The sequence below is a fragment of the Trichosurus vulpecula genome, chromosome 2 (assembly GCF_011100635.1).
Source record: "Trichosurus vulpecula isolate mTriVul1 chromosome 2, mTriVul1.pri, whole genome shotgun sequence".
Lineage (NCBI taxonomy): Eukaryota > Metazoa > Chordata > Mammalia > Diprotodontia > Phalangeridae > Trichosurus > Trichosurus vulpecula.
Genome location: NC_050574.1, coordinates 156,306,914 through 156,324,066, shown reverse-complemented (window position 1 = coordinate 156,324,066; position 17,153 = coordinate 156,306,914). Strand labels below are relative to the sequence as shown.

The following is a 17,153-nucleotide window of genomic DNA, read 5'->3' as shown; positions in this document are numbered from 1 at the left end:
TACAAATATATATTTACATGAGATGAGACTTCATGCTTAGCTAGCACTCTTCAGGAAGTACCTGCCTAAACTGGCCCCTATTTTTATCCAGATTTGGGGGTCTGAGGCAAAGGGGTGGTGTAGCTTCCTGCATCTCTTCTTAGTCTTCTCATGCACCCCTGGGGGCTCCTATTTTGTCATTGCATTGGCCTCACTTAACTCACTGCCACAATAGGCTCTACAGAGGAGATATCTGTCTTAGCTGAATGAACATTGGAGGCTGTTGGGAGGTTGTGAGGACCCTGTACCCTCTTGCAGTTGCCACTTTCTGGCCAAGCCACCCGGTAAGAGGGCACAGTAGAAGGAAGTGCATGTTCTGGAGGCCTGGGCGCCTTTTTGCACATGCTCAGCAAAGCCTTCAGCTCAGACCTGAAGTTCTCATTGAGCCAGCAGTAGATGAAGGGATTATAACAGGTGCTGCTCATGGCAAACCAATGGAAGGCAAAGTAAAGGGCGTTATTGCTCCGGATGGTCTTGCTGGAGAGGAGGAGCACGTAGCAGTTCAAGGGGAACCAGCAGACGGCAAAGAGCACCACAACCAGCATCAGCATCTTGATGGTCTTCTTCTTTTTACGCCGTAGGGCATAGTACTGCTCTGTGGTCACATCGCCAATGGCATTGCGCAGCCACAGCTTCTTGGCCACGCGGGTATAGGCCACAGAGATGATGAGAAGAGGAGAGATATAAAGCAAAACGAAGGTTGCCAGGTCCAGGTACTTCCAGAAGAGGTCTGCTGGGTCTGGAAAATCTGGGAGGCACAGGCTGCGGACAACATCTTCACTGTGGGGTGGAGGAGGGGGAAGGAAGTGAGGGGAAAAGATCATCAGAGAGAACCAAAAACAGTCTCAGCCTGAGAAGCATCAACTAATGGAAGCTAAGGAATTGTCTATGCTGTTGTATGTCACTCTTGTGCAAGAAAAATGAGCCAAGGGGAAAAGAAATTATGGCCCCCTTGAGTCGATGGCAAAATTGGGACTGGACCACCTAGCTTTCCTAGTATTATCAGAAACTCTGCTCTTTGTCTGAGGTCTTGAAGGAAACTTAGTAATAATCTAGCCCTAGTCTAACCTCTTCATTTGACGGATGAATAAACGGAGACCCAAAGAGAAATAGCTTGAAATTCCACAGGGAAGTAAGTAGTAGAACTGGCATTTGAAAACAGAACCTCTGAGACTAACTCCAGTATTCTTTGCAGAACATCACACTGTCGCCCTCCCCACGATACCAGCATGCTCCTCCACATGCCTTGATACCCTTATCAAATATCCTGGTCTCCTTTCATTGGTGTAAACCTAAGAAAAGGTCCCTTTCCCCATTGGGAACTTCAAAATAAAAAAGTCTGCCTTTATCTTTGGGTAATACTTCTAATTAATTCTGGTATTTTTTCATGGAAAAATTATGTTTTATAATGAATTTAAATGTGAGCCTCAGTTTGTTCAGCTAGCAAACAAGGGGGTTGGGGCTATAAAAAAAAATCTCTAAGATCATTTTGAGTTTTGAGTTCTATGATTCCACAACTGCAAGTTTGCTCTTTCCTATGGGATATCCTGAGTTATTGCAAGCATATTTGGGACAGGATGGCGAGAGTGTGACCTAAGGATATGTGGGTATCTGTGTAATTTTAAGACCTGCCTTTCAAGACCATGCTGAGCCTAGTTGTTCCGGTCCTGATACTAGGATATATGATCATGTGCCCCCTAGTGACAGAAGCCTATCACTACAGCCTGCCCTTCCCAGTGCTAAATGGAAACTGATTGACCACACAAAGAAAACTAAGCAGAAGTGAGGAATAAGGAAAGTTAGGAAGAAAAAGAAGAGGAGATGGGGTGAGATAGACGCAGACATAAGAAAAAAGAATGGGAAAGGGAAAAGACATACTCTAAAGAGGATAAATAAGACACATAAGCTAAAGCTGAACCACTGGCTGAAGATGTCACAGAGAAAATAAATATAAAAGAAATTGTGCTTTAAGCGTGACAAAGTGATTTACATGTCACCCCATTTGATCCTTAAAACATACAATCATAGATTTAGAGCTGGAAGGGCTCTCTTTTTACAAGTTAACAAATGAGGAAAATTAGGCATAGAAAAATGAAATGTCTTCTCAAAGATTACAAAGGTAAAAGTAGCAAAAGTTGAATTCAAATTCAGGTCCTCTGACTCCAAAGAAATCATTCTTTCCACTGTACCACACAGCATCAACCGGACTAGATGGTCCCTGTGGTCTCTTCAAACTTTGAGTTTATATGATTCTGTAATTCTTATCCAGTATATATGTATATGTGTATGGATATGCACACATATACATATATGTAAATATACATGTGTTTGTACATGCATATATATTGGAAAGGCATGACGTATGTTTATATATGTGAGGTGGCCCAGCAGATAAAGTGCCTGGTCTGGAGTCAGGAAGATTCATCTTCCTGAGTTCAAATCTAGCCTCAGACACTTATTAGTTGTGTGACCCTGGGCAAATCACTTAATCCTGTTTGCCTCAGTTCCCTCATCTGTAAAATGACCTGGAGAAGGAAATGGCAAACCACTCCAGTATCTCTGCCAAGAAAACCCCAAATGGGGTCAAGAAGAATCAGAAACAACTGAAACAACTGAACAATGTATACATATATGTGTGTATACATACATACTTCTATATCATGCCTTTCCAATTAGAACGTAAGCTCCTTGAGGGCAGAGACCATTTCACCTTTGTCTTCATATCCCTAGCACTTAGCAGAGTCCCTAGCACATGGTAGGTAATTAACAAAGAAATGCTTGTAGATTCGTTGGTTAATTATCCTCTGGTGTGGTAGAAAGCAGACTGAACTGGGAGTTAATAGTGTTGGGTCACAACCCCAACTGCACCTGAATAAGTTGCTTCCTTTCTTTGGGGCTCAATTCCCCCATATGTAAAAAGTAGAAGATTAGTTTATAAGGGATCTCCAAGGTCCGTTCCAGCCATTCCTTTCTACACTCGGTATTTCCATAGCCCCAGTATACCACAGTCTTGGCCAAGGAGCAAATTGTCTGTGACCAAGTTACTAATGTGGTGACTGTGTGCTCGAGTGTCATATGCTTTGTTTCTCTTCACGCTCAATCAAGAGTCTCCCCGGTGGACACTGGGATCTTACCTGTATTTGAAGGTAAACAGTTTTTGGTAGATGGCATGTGGGAGGGAAAAGCAGGAGGCCATGATCCAGATGACTGCAATAGAGATGAGCCCTTTTGTAGGGGAGATCCGGGGTTTCAAAGGATGCATGATAACCTACGAAGGAAGTAAATCAGAATCACAAGTTCACAAGATGACAGGAACGGAATCTCAGAATGAGAGGGTCCTCAGAGAACATCAAATCCAGCTCATTCCTGAGAATGAAGCTCCTCTGCAAGATTCCCAATAACTGCTCATCCAGTCTCCCTTGAAAACCTTCAGTGAAGGGGCTCCCATTCCACCATGGACGAGCTCCAGCACTAAGTCTTTCTTTACACGGAACCTAAGTCCATCTGCTACTTCCACCCATGGCTCCCAGTTCTACCTTCTGGAGCCACTAAGAACAAGTATTCATTTCAAGTACTTGAAATCTCTTTCCCCCTAAATGCAGTGGTGGGATTCAGCCAGTTCACATGGGTTTAGCAGAACCGGTACCTAATTTTAGGCTGAGCTGGGGGAACAGGTTGTTAGCAGGGGCGGGGCCTCAGCTCGGTTCCGTGGAGAACCAGTTGTTAATTTATTTGAATCCCACCACTGCCTAAGTGGAATCCATTTCTCCCTAAACTGTTCTCTTCTCCAGGCTAAACATCCACAGCTCCTTCAACCAATCCCACGTAGCAATCCTCAATGCCCAAGGGGTCTGTCATTGAAGAATTAGCAAGAATGAAGAATCCAGGCCAAGCACACTCTCTTATCCTCACATATCCCTCTCTAGGTACTACTACTTAGTTAATTCAAAATACATCCTTTCTTTTCATAGCAGCACAGTATCCCACAGGCTGTGCTCCATGAAAGATTTGAATGTCTTCTTCCTACCGTACTCAGGAATAGTTATAGGGTTGGGGGTCCCTCAAGGGAGGTATGGGACATTTTGTTCAATACTGGCAGGCAAACGGCAAGGGAAATAGTATTTTTCCTCTTCCTTTCTAGTTCAGTCTCTCTTTTGTTTGTTGGAGCAAGGAAGCTGAGTTTAAGGCCCTTTGGTCCAGAACCTTATTTGCAAGTTTTTTGAGGGATAAGGAAACAGCAGTGTTTGAGAGAGGAAAGCCTTCATTCACTTCTCCAGGAAGCCAAATCAATTCTACTCTTGCCCCACAGGTTTGCTTCCTCTTGTGCATACCCTGCATGGAGAGGGGTAACCACACAGAGACAGAATTATAGGTCTACATCTGTAGGCATGAGAATGTCCCAGAACAAATACCACTGAGTGCTCATACCCTGGCTACCCACCCCATTCTGAGGTTAGGAATCATTGGGCAGATGAAAGAGACCAGGCTTAATTCAAAGAGCTCTGGGAAGCTTCATTTTTGGCAAGCTTAAGTCCTTTAACTTCTACCGGAATGTACTTCCTCCTCCCCTCCCCATCACAGACTCCCTCTCTTCCTTCAAGATGTAACTCAAGCATCATCTTCTGTCCCAAGCTCTTTCTTAATCTCCCACCTCCACCCCACCCAGAGGCTATTGCCCTCCCAAACTACCTTACATTTAAGTACCTTATATTCTCTTCATATTTATTCTTTATCTACTTAGATATGGACTTCTTGTCTCTCCTTGTTAGTATGTAAGCTTCTTAAGAGTAGGGGCTGTCTCATCCTTTGTCTGTGTCCCCAGAACCTAGCACATGGCCCGGTATATAGTGCATGACTTGTCAAGGCTTGTTAGTTGGTTGGGAGCCTAATAGAATCTGAGGGAAGTCCCTTTCATAAATCACAGGAGCACAGGATTTGGAGCTAGAAAGTTTCTTAAAGATTATCTAATCGGCCTCCCTCATGTTACAGATAAGGAAATGAAGGTCTGTAGAGGTTAAGTAATTTGGCTGAAATCACCCAGGGTAATAAGTGGCCAAGGCAGAATTCAAACTTGGTCAAATGGCACCAAGTCCAGGGCTCTTTCTGCTGCTGCACAGATTCGTCATCTTCGGTAAGGGCTCTCCTGCATACCAGAGTCAGGGAGAGGAAGACAGTGGGGAATGCAAAGACTGAAGATGTTATTAATGAGGTTGAAAGGGGGCAAAGACCCAGAAGACAGCAAAGCCCTAAATCCTTGCAGGCTCAGCACTCCAGGAAATGACTATTTCTACCAGGAAGGATTTCACTGTTCTTTGCAAAGGGCAGACATTTTACTCTCCTGAAAAGGGCAGAAATTTTACTGTCCTGCGAAGGGGAGAAATTTTACTGTCCTGAAAAGGGCAGAAACTGGGGGAAAACAACAACAATACCAACAATGCTGAAGGAGCCTTGATTTTCACGGGATAATCTCAAACCATCATCAGAAGGCCAGCTAGATACTGACGAGGCCCTAGTTTCCTTAGGAAGCAGATAATTTTTAAGACAAAAAAATTAATCAGCTCTCACGCCCCACCCCTCACTGCACAGCCATAAGTGGAACTATTACTGAAGAGATTTTTCCCAATGATGCCAAGGTGGAAAGAGGACTAAGATTTAGAGTCAGAGTCAGAGACCTGGCCCACCCAGGGGCACCAAAAACTGTACAACGAAAGTGTGTTGTAGCAGAACCATCTCAAAAAATTCAGAGGACCGAGAAAGCAGAAAAAGAACTATGACCTTGGTCCTAATTCCACTTCTGAGATTTGTCATCTGAGTGACCTTGGATAAGCTATTTCATGTCCCTGGGCCTCAGTTTCTCATCTATGAAAAGCAAGGGCTTGAACTAGATGACCTCCTCTAAAATATCTTCCAGTTCTGATTCTATGACCCTAGGATTCTATCAGACCTAAACTAGAACCCAGGTCTTCCATAATCTCTACTTTGGGATCTAATGACCCTTACTTGTTTAGATGATCTTTGAACACGGTAATCAAGAAGAGCTTTAATCACCCATCATGGGAAGATACATTAGATCCAGTCGATTGAAAGTTCACACTGAATAATAAAAAGTTGGTTACAGTGCACAAGAGCCTTAGATGTTATTTTCCATTTCCTCCTCCTCCACCCCTTCCTTCCATTCCCCTCTCCGCTCCCCACATACACAAAGGCATTTGGGACAACTGGCTGAGATGTAGACTAGAATTGTTACCATTATCCATTCGTTTATGTTGATCAGGAGAAGGAGGATCCAGAACTGGGAATGCTAAAACATCTTCCTTCCTCAGATCTCTCATTCTTTGAGCAAGAGTTTTGTTGTGTGGAGGCATGATGGGTGTAAGAGAGGAGAGTTCTGGGTCAGGACAGTCATATATTGAACCGGTCTTTTCTTATAAACTCAACTAAAAGTACATTTTTTGATCATGGCAAAATTCTGAGGATATTTTGCTTTCTTGATGATTCCCATATAGACTTTGATTTAATGCAATGATTGGATTATTTCCTGGGTCTTGTGAACCCACCACAATGCTTCCCTCTCTGCCTGCCCACTATCTCATATTTCATTCTACCTTCTTCTTTCAGGAGAGTAGCTAATTAGTTTCTTGGAAGCAGTTCTGTCTCCAATTGAGACTATGTCATCACAGCTTACTCTCCTGATATTGGGAGACTGTGGAAGTCTTACAATCATGACATTCAACCTCCAGTCTCTATGCCTTTGACCAAGCTAATCCTCCATGTCTGAAATGCACTCCCTGTTCACAGCTGCCTCTTAGAAACCTTACTTTCCTTCAAAGCTCAGCTCAAGTATCACCTTGTATGTGAAACTTTCCCTGATTACCTCAGCATCTAGTGTCTTCCCAGCCCACTCCTCAAAGAAGAATTATCTTTCACTTCTTTTATACTTACATGTGTACATCTTTCCCTCTATAGGAAGTAAGTTCCTTGAGAGTAGGAACTGTTTCACTGTTTTGTTTTTGCATATGTATCTCTAACATGCAGCTAATTAAATAAATAAATAAATGCTGATAAATGCTTGTTGCTTGATAACTGCTTTGGAGTTTTTTTTTTTAATTTTTAAACTTTGTAGTTACAGTCCTGATTTTACAAGTGAGGACTTAATTAAATGATTTGTCTAAAGTTTTTGTCTAAATAAATTAAATTAAATGAATTGTCTAAAGTCATCTAGCTAGGAAGTGGCAGAGCTGAAATTCAAACCCAGTTCTTCTATATGAACTAGGTTAAACATCTTTCCCCCAAAATAAGAATGTCTCCAAAGTGGAAAATCTTTGTGGTCTAGAAAGAACTAACATTTTTACAGATAAAGGAAATTCATAGCCAATCTAGTACCTAGCCAAGATAAGAACTTACTTCAATTAAGAATGTCACCTCAATCTAGAATTGTGCACTAGTCTAAAACCTTGCACTGCCTCAACAATTCAATGATCTAGAACCCTACTACAACCTGAACCCTACCACTAATTTAGCTGACACAATGATGTTCCTTGCTTCGAACCAGAGCAAATTGCTCCCAACAACTCCTACTTTTGAATCAATCTAGAACTCCACTACAATTTATACTTTTGTACTAATCTAGTTCTGAGACGTGTAAAAGACCTGATTTCAAATTTTGTCTCTGATACATACTAGTTATATGACCACAGGCAAGAAATGAAGCTCTTAGTGTCCAGGCAACCCTTAAAGATGCCATTTAAGAAAGTGAAAGAAGTTTCCTCACAGAAGTTTCTGAAAACAAATCGTAGTTCCAAGGGGAAAAATTCTAACTCACATCATCTAAGCCTAGCTCAAATCTAAAACCTACATATGATCTAGAACTTCACACAGTTTAAATACATGTCAATTGTGAATTCTACTACTTTCTAGTAGTAGCATAGAATGCTCTAGAACCTCACAGCAATCCAAAACCATCCTCTAAATTCTCTGGTCAGGAGGCTATGGATATTGTGACCACGTCTTTCATCTCCTCCAATCCTGTCTCACCTTCTTGCTGATGACAGGCAAAATGATCCAGAATAAAGTTGTAAACAGGACCTCTGGATCTCCTGCCTTTTGTGAACAAGCCTTTCTGACACAGCTAGGATGAGTAGCCTGGGCTGTGAAATTCTGATTATCAAATAACACAGTTCTGGATCAGCAGTGGAGTTAATGGAAGGGCAGCCATTGTTCTCCCCTCCCTTCCAAGCTCTTCTGCATTTATTTTCCAACACAACAACTTCATGTAAATTCTTCATTACAAACACATCAGCAGCAAGTTTGTGCCATTGAAAGCCCCCTCTCAGAACCCTCAAAGTCCTTTAGCAGTAGAGATGGGAAGGAAAATAGCTTTCCCCATAAATGGAGCCTCACCTGGTGTCTGTCCACAGCAATTGCTGTCAGGGTCAGGGCTGAGACATGGAGGGAGCAATACTGGGCAAATCGACTGATGTGACACATGCCCTTTCCAAATATCCATGTGCTGTTCACAAAGCGGACCTAGAAAGAAACAAAGACCGACAGAGAGACAGACAGATAGTGTGATGAAAAGTTTGCTAAATTTTGAGTCAAAGGACCTGGCTTCATTTCCTGGCTCTGCCCTTTATTATCTGTGTGAACTTGGGCAACTAAATCTCTCTGAGTCTCTGTTTCTTTATTTGTAAAAAATAAGGAAGTATCTCTGGTAAAGGCCTCATTTCTCAAATATATAGAAAACTAAGTCAAATTTACAAGAATACAAGCCATTCCCCAACTGGTAAAGAGTCAAAGGACATGAATAGGCAGTTTAAAGACGAAAAAAATCAAAGCTCTTATAGACATATGAAGAAGTGCTCTAAATCACTTTTAATTAGAGAAATACAAATTTAAACCACCTCACACCTATCAGATTGGCTAATTAATATGACAGAAAAGTAAAATGATTAATGCTGGAGAAGATGTGGGAAAATTGGTACACGATTGTGCTGTTGGTGGAGTTGTGAACCGATCCAACCATTCTGGAGAGCAATTTAGAACTATGCACAAAGGGCAACCAAACAGTGCATACTCTTTGATTCAGCAATACCACTATTAAGTTTGTATCCTAAAGAGATCATAAAAAAGGGAAAAGGACCTACATGTATGGAAATATTTATAGCAACCCTTTTATGGTGGCAAAGTATTAGAAAATGAGAGGGTGCCCATCAATTGGGGAATGGCTGAATAAGCTGTGATATATTAATGTAATGGAATGCTATCATGCAATAAGAAACAGTGAACAGGAAGATTTCAGAAAAACCTGGAAAGACTTGTACAAACTGAGGCAAAGTGAAATCAGCAAAACCAGGAAAACATCGTACACAGTATCAGCAACATTGTTTGATGATCAACTATGAATGACTTAGCTCTTCTCAGCAACATAATGATCCAAAACAAGTGCAAAGGACTCATGAAGGAAAATGCTATCCACATCCAGATAACTAGCTGATAGACTCTAAATGCAGATCAAAGCATATTTTTTTCATTTTATTCTTTCCTCATGATTTTTTTTCTTTTGACCTGTTTCTTCTTTCACAACTGTAACTGATATGGAAATATTTTTACATGATAGCACATGTATAAACTATATCAAAAAGCCTACCATTTTCAGAAAAGGGGAGGGGAGGAAAGGAAGAAGGGAGAAAAATTTGGAACTCAAAATCTTATAAAAATGAATGCTAAAAATTTTCTTGACAGGGAAAAAAATAATATGCTATTAAATTAATTAATTAATTAATTAAAAATAAGGAGGGTGGACTATATGACCACTAAGGACCTTTCCAATTCTAAATTCTATAAGCCTATGAACACAACTACAAGTTTTATTTCTCATGAGCTCTCCTGACCTTGGGTTACAACAAGTTTTCTTTTCTTTTCCTTTTAAATTAACAAGGCAGCATGGCATGCCCACATCAGAAAAGGTGCTGTGCTCTATGAGCAAAGCAGAATTGAAACAGCTCAAAAGAAATGCAAGATGTGCAAATTTAGAGAATACACCCCAAATGTTCACACTATTTATGCCCGACCTGTGGAAGAACATTCCAAGCTCATATTGGTCTGATCAGCCACAGTCAGACACGCTGAAATTAGACTGTAGCATAGTGATGTCATTTTGGTCCTCTTTGAGAATGGAGGACAACAACCAAATTAAGAAGCACTTTTTTTCCTCCTTCCCAATTGAAAAGGAAAAAAAAAACACCCTTACAACAAATATACATAGTCAAGCAAAACAGATTTCTGTGTTGTCCATTTCCAAACATGTAGATCTCATTCTCTATCTTAAGTCCATCACTTCTGTGTCAGAAAGTGGGTAATAAGTTTCATCACTGGTCCTCTGGAACCATGGTTGGTCATTACATTGATCAGAATTTCTTAGGTCTTTCAGTATTTTTTGTATTTACAATGTTTTGTTATTGTATAAGTTTTTCTCCTGACCTGGCTCACTTCACACTATATCAGTTCACAGAGGTTTTTCCAAGATTCTCTGAAACCCTCCCTTCCGTTATTTCTTGCAGCATAGTATTCTATTATATTCACATACCATTATTATGTATATGATGAGCCCTTCTCTAAATTATGGGCTCCCCTTTAGTTTCTAGTTCTTTGGCATCACAAAAAAGAGCTGCTAGAAATATTTTTGTGTCTCTAAATCCTTTTCCTTCTTCTTTGATTTCTTTAGCTAAGTAGTGGTATGTCCGGGTCAAAAGATAAGCACAATTTAATGACTATTGAGGCAGTTACAAATTACTTTCCAGAAGGCTGGACCACTTCACGGCTCCACCAATGGTATATTAATGTGCCTTTTTCTCCTCCAACATTTATCATTTTCCTTTTATGCTGTCTTTTCCAATATAATCAATGTAAGATAGAACTTCAGAGTTGTTTTAATTTGCATTTCTCTAATTGAATTATTTTTTCACATGACTATTGATAGCTTTAATTTCTTCCTCTTAAACTGCTTGTTCATGTCCTTCAATCATTTTTCACTGAAGCTTGATTCATTCTTATAAATGTGAATCAATTCCTTATATATCTGTGAAATGAAACCTTTATCATAAAAATTTGCTGCAAAGGTTTTCCCAATTAGTTGTTTCCTTTGTAATTTTAGCATTGGCTTTGTGCAAAAACTTTCTAATTTTCCACAATCAGAATTGCACATTTTGTCTTCTGCAATCCTCTCTGTCCCTTTTTTGGTTGTGAACTCCTCCTCTTCATATATCTGAAAGGTAATTTCTTCCTTGCCCCTCTAATTTATTTATGATGGGACTTTTTATGTCTAAATTGTGAATCCATTTCAAGCTTATCTTTGTATATAGTATGAGAGCATAGTCTATATATATATATATATATATGTGTGTGTGTGTGTGTGTGTGTGTGTGTGTGTATGTATATATATATATGCAGTTTTTATAAGACTGCTTTCCAACTTTCCCAAGTTACTTTTATCAAATAGTGAGTCCTTTCCCAAGTAGCTAGAACACTAGGTTACTAGATTTGTTGTTACTGTGTAATACTGATCAACCACTCTAGTATTTAACCAGTACCAAATTGTTTTGTTGTACAGTTTGGAACCTGGTGTGGCTACATCCCCTTTCCTTCTCACTAACTTTCTGTTTGTCCAGATGAATTCTGCAAATATATTTTCTAATTCTGCAAAGTAATCCTTTGGTAGTTTGATCAGAATCGCACTGAATGGATAAATTAAGAGACATTGTATTTTATTATATTAGTTTGGCCTATCCATGAGCAATTAATATTTTTCTATTTATTTAGGTCTATGTTTATTTCCATAAAGAATGTTTTGTAGTTTTATTCATATAGTTTCTGTATTTCTTGCTTACCAGATACCCACTTAGTATAATGGGGGGAAAATATGCTGTTGTTATTTAAAATCTATAGTTTTATAGTTTTTTATAAAACCTACAGTTTTAGTACTTTTCCTTCCTGATTTTGTGACCCTAGAAAAGTCATTTAGTCTCTCTGAACCTCAGTTTTCTCATCAGAAACATGGGAATAATCATCATAACTCTACCTACCTCAAAAGGTTCTGGTGAGGACTGAATGAGATAAATTAGATATTTCTTTTGAAAGATCTAACCCAGAATTTTATACATAATAGACAGCTATCACATATTTGCTAAATTAATGGACAGTCCTGTGGTCTAATCAAATTTCTGTATGATTTCATGATTCCTCCTTTATGAAGTAGGACATGCTTTCTCAAAAAGTACCACTTTGTTGGGTCAGAGAACCTAAAAGATTTGCCTTAAGTAGCGTAATAAGATCTGAGTTAGAGATGAGAGTAAACTCATCAGCTTCTGTCCTCCTTAGTCTGGTTCCTTATTGATCTTTGCTTCCCAAAGTATAAAACGGAGTTTTCTACAGCTCCTAGAAAGGTCCTGAGGTCCAGGAGGGAGATGGCAAGTGGGGTGGAAGACTATGAGCATGTGAGCACCACTGGGAATATTCTACAGGGAATGAAACAAAGACTCTTGACAAAAAGGAGGGAGAGGAGATCTAGATTAAAATGGAGTATTTAAGTAAAAAAAAATTTTTAATAAGTAAAAAATTTTAAGTAAAAAAGGAAATATTTAAGAAAACAAATTCACAATAAAACATAAAAAAATTTTTAATTAAAAAAAGGAGAGAGAGGAAGGAGATCAGGGGCCTTGGAGATAATGGGAAGGCAAAGGGATTCATGGACAAAAGGGTATAAGGACAAGGGAAATTTCTTCTATGTATTGAAAAAAGTACACATGAAACAGCCAGTCAATAATCTGAGGTCTTCTAAGGAATTCTGGGACTTATCCTCACATAGCTGAGCAGTTCAATATAATTTAATTCAATTAACATTCATTAAGTGTCTACCATGTATCTGTCAGGTGCTGTATACACGCTGAAAAACAAGGAACTTACAATTTAATGGAGGGGAAGGAGGAAAGAAAAGTATACCATGGTCTGAGGGAGAGTGAGATACACACGAAGGAGAAGTCCAAAGTAACTCCTACAAGAAATCTGGAACAAGATGGGGAATTTAGTGAAGGATTCATGGAGGAGGCAGCATCTTAACTGGTCCTTGAACACAGGGAAGGGCATCAGTAAGCAGAGAAGGGAGTGCATTCCTGGCTTGGAGGAGAGTGTTAAAGGGATAGAGAGAGAGGAATAGGCAAAATGAGAACAGGGATGGGCAGGCATCCAGTTTGGCTGGAACAGAAAATACATGAAGGGGAACGGCATGACATAAGGATAAATAGGGATGTTGGTGCCAAATGTTGGAGAGCTTAAATACCAGGAAAAGGAGTTTACATGAGAAAGAATCCAAGGGTAGAAATGTTACCCTGCATCTGTGCCTGCTCCTGCCAGGCTGAGGCAAAAAAAGTGAGCCACGCTAATGATAATAACAATAGCTAGTGCTTACCTAGCACGACGATGTGCCAGGCACTGTGCTAAGCACCTCACAAATATTATCTCCTTGGAGCCCCGCTACAACCTTGGGAGGCAGATGCTATATCATTACCCCCACTTTACAGATGAGGAAACTAAAGCAAATAGAAGCTAAATAACACCAGCCAACATTTATTTATCTAGTGCTTTCTATGCTCCAGGCACCATGCAAAGCACTTTACAATTATGATTTCATTTGGCCTGCACAACAACCCTGTGAGGTAGGTGCTATTGGGCTATCCCACTTTACAGATGAGGTAACTGAGGTAAACAGGAGTCAAGTGACTCGCCCAGGGTCACCTAGCTAGTAAGGATCTGAAGCTAGACTTGAACTTGGATTTTACTTACTCCAGGAATAGTACTCTATCCATCGAGCCACCTAGCTGCCCCAAGTCATGGTCCCAAGTTTTAAATAGTGGCAAAGTCCTGGAGGTGACTGCATTAATAAGAGTTTGTACTGGGGTAACCCAGGGGTCATGGAGTGAATTCCAAACGCCCAAAGGATTCTTGAGATTAACGCACCCACTACAGATGCTGCAGACTGGGGACCAGCCTAAGCCCAATGTAGGTTCCTCAAGTCAGTGCAGCACCTCTCAACACAAAAGGAGTAAAGCTTCAGATGGACTCAGGGGCTCAAGGTGCCACCTAGGGGTGAGGAACTTCATAGTTTAGCAGTAGATCCCCTGGCATTTGTACTGGGCTACAGGGGGTGAGAAGGCTGTGGCACTGCTCGGGCAGGGCATTGTTTGTGCTTGCGCCAGATGCTGGGAAGCCTCCTTAGTAGGAAAAAATGAGGCACTGGGCTCATACGCTGCCCCCTCTTCAAGAGCCATGCCCCTTTTGTCTTTCTGCCCTTTCTCGTCTCCACGGAGAAGTGTGGACAACTGTAAATGGGACTCCAGCTCTTACTGCAGCTAGAAAATCATGAGGGTTTGCAATAGCCCGGAACAAAATAGTGGCTCAACTCTGTGTCAGCAGAGACCAAAACTCAGGCTTGCTGCCAGCCAGGTCACCTGGGCTGTAGTTGAGAGTCTTCCATTCACGGCTGAGTGATCTTAGGCCAGCCCATTCAGGTCCCTGAGCCTTGGTTTCCCTGTTTGTAAAATAAAGATAATCCTTGCACTACTCTGTCACAGGATTGTGGCAAACATCAAATGAGAGAATAAAGTATACGACAGTACTTTAAAGACTTTTCAAATGAGGGCTATGAAGCATAGTAGAAAGAGTATTATTCGGCTTGGAGTTAGGAGGCCTAGGTTAGAATTTCCACTTTGATACTTGCTAGCTGTGTTCATAGGCAAGTCCTTTAATCTCTCTGTGTTTCAGCTCCCCATCTTCACAGTAGGGCCAACGATAGCACTAATACCTACTTCCTTGGGTTGTCATGAGGAATACACTTGGTTAACATTAACATTAATATTATTAGTAAATTAACATCATTAGTAAAATTAAAATTAACATTATTAGTAAATTAGCATTATTAGTAAAATTAAAATTAACACTAACATTAAAATTAACATTATTAGTAAAAGGGTAGGGAGCAGATCCATGATTTCACTGGCATCAGGTAACTTCCTGATGAGGTAACTCCCTCATCCAGTGCAGTCTGGCACCTTCCCTGCAACTTATAGCTGCATGGAGAGTCTCCTGGGGCACTGAAAGGTTGTGATTTGCCCAGTTACACAGCTAGTGTATGTCAGAGAAAGAACTTGAACCCAGGCTCTTTTAAGGCTGCCTCTCTCTTTGCTAGGCTATAACAATAGGTGGAAAACCCTTCACAGATCTTAAAGCTCTATGTAAATGTTAGCTATTACTAAAGACCTATGCAAATGTTAAGTATTATTATTCAGCAGTGATCTGTAAGACATTGAGGTGGGTGTAAATTATTCTCCTAATAGATCAGAACCACTCTGCTGGTGAGTCATGAACAGATCAGAAATGAAATGGAGTGACAGAGACCCTCCTTTCACACCCTCAATTGTTCCTAAGCAGCTGGTCCAAGGGCTCATCCTGGGCACCCATTCCAAACACTTAGGATAAGAATCATATCTGTCTTCTCTATTATTTTTACCTATCGCTACCAAGCACAATCCCTATCCTGCAACTAAGGGCAAACCAGAGAGGATGGATGAGATTGCTAGATGGTTTAGAAAATAAATTTAACTTTCACTAATTTTTTCCATAACCAGACATCACCAGCTGTTTCCAATTTCCTTTATAGCCAAAACAGCAATAGGCTTTAGGAAAACATTTCAAACGCCTATACATTTGATATAATAATTCAAATTATATCCTGTCATAGCTTCAATCACCTGTCATTTCAAAGGCTTCAAATCATTGTTCAATTATCCAACAGTTCAGTTCCTAACAAGACTGGATATGAAAGCAAGCCATTTGCCCACATCTGGCTGCAGATGCTCAGATCTAATTCACACAGTGGCTCCTGACACAGAAGCTTTAGCTAAAAGAGGGGAACAAAATGGGGAGAGAAAAGAGGAGAGGAAAGGATAGAGAGAAGATGGAGAGAAAAAAGAAGTAGGGAGAAAGGAGAGGAGAGGAAAGGAGGAAAATAGAAAAGAAAGTGGAAAGGGAGAGAGGAGAGAGAAAGGAAGTAGAAGACAGGGAAAAAAGAAAAATGGAGAGATGAAGGAAAATGGAAAAGAAAAAGGAGGAAGGTGAAAAAGAAAGAGGAAATAAAGGAAAGGTAGAAAAAGAAGAGGGAAAGAAGGAAAGAAGAGGTACAGAGAAGGAAGAAAGGAAAAGAGAGAAAGGAAGAAGAAAATAAAGAAAAAGAAGAGGAGTGGGGAGAGAGGAAGGGGGAAGAAAAGGTTGAGAGACACACAGTGAAAGAGAGAGAGAGAGAGAGAGAGAATACCTCAGTTTCCATGCTCTTACCAAAGTGAAGGGAGTATTAAGCAAGGTTATCATTATGTCAGCTACTGCCAGGTTGACAATGAACAAGCTGGTGGCTGATTGCATTCGCTGGTTCTTGATGACAACATGACAGACCAGGACATTTCCAAAGAGAGAGAAGACAATGATGAAGGAGTACGCCACAATGAGCAGAGCTTTCACCATAGGCTTCTGAGATTCTGCCCCATATCTCTTTCTTCCTACGAAGTTCTGCCAATCTGAAAATGAGTAGTTGCCCCAGGGGAAAAAACTGGATACATTGGGGATCCCAAAGTCTCCATCCAAACTTCCGTTGTTGGTCCATCTCTCAGGCCTCTCAAAGGCTTGCACCAGGCACGGGAGGGAGAACCACAGCAAGGAAGTTATCATTCTGGATGAGCTGCGCCCCACTGTAGACTCCAGAATTCCCTATCTCTAAAAGAGGGGAGCGCTGTCAGTCCAAGGCAGTTCAGGGGAGTAAGTGATTTGACTTGTCCCAAAAGCAGAAATCTTCCCGACAAGCAAAAAAAAAGCAGGATGCCTGCCTTCTCAGAGCTATCCAGCCTCGTTGTTCGCTGTTCAGTCAGCACACACTGATTTTGTTTCAGCACTTTTATATCTGCTCCCACACAGGCTGTTAAGGAAGGACTCTGCCTATTGGATTGTAAAACGGCTCCCTTTGTGACGCGCTCCTTCACACTGTCAAAGATTACTCCCACCAGGTTTGGATTTCT

The 17,153-nt window shown here is 40.7% G+C and overlaps 1 protein-coding gene across 1 annotated transcript; it reads right to left on the bottom strand.

Annotated features, from left to right (window-relative positions):
- Positions 1–194: 194 nt before the first annotated feature.
- GPR83 (G protein-coupled receptor 83) lies at positions 195–16,809 on the bottom strand. The gene is made up of 4 exons (XM_036747187.1): positions 16,423–16,809; positions 8,440–8,565; positions 3,174–3,307; positions 195–819 (listed from the first exon to the last, which is right to left on the bottom strand). The coding sequence occupies exons 1-4, from the start codon at positions 16,807–16,809 to the stop codon at positions 195–197; spliced, it is 1,272 nt and encodes a 423-aa protein (XP_036603082.1).
- Positions 16,810–17,153: the final 344 nt, after the last annotated feature.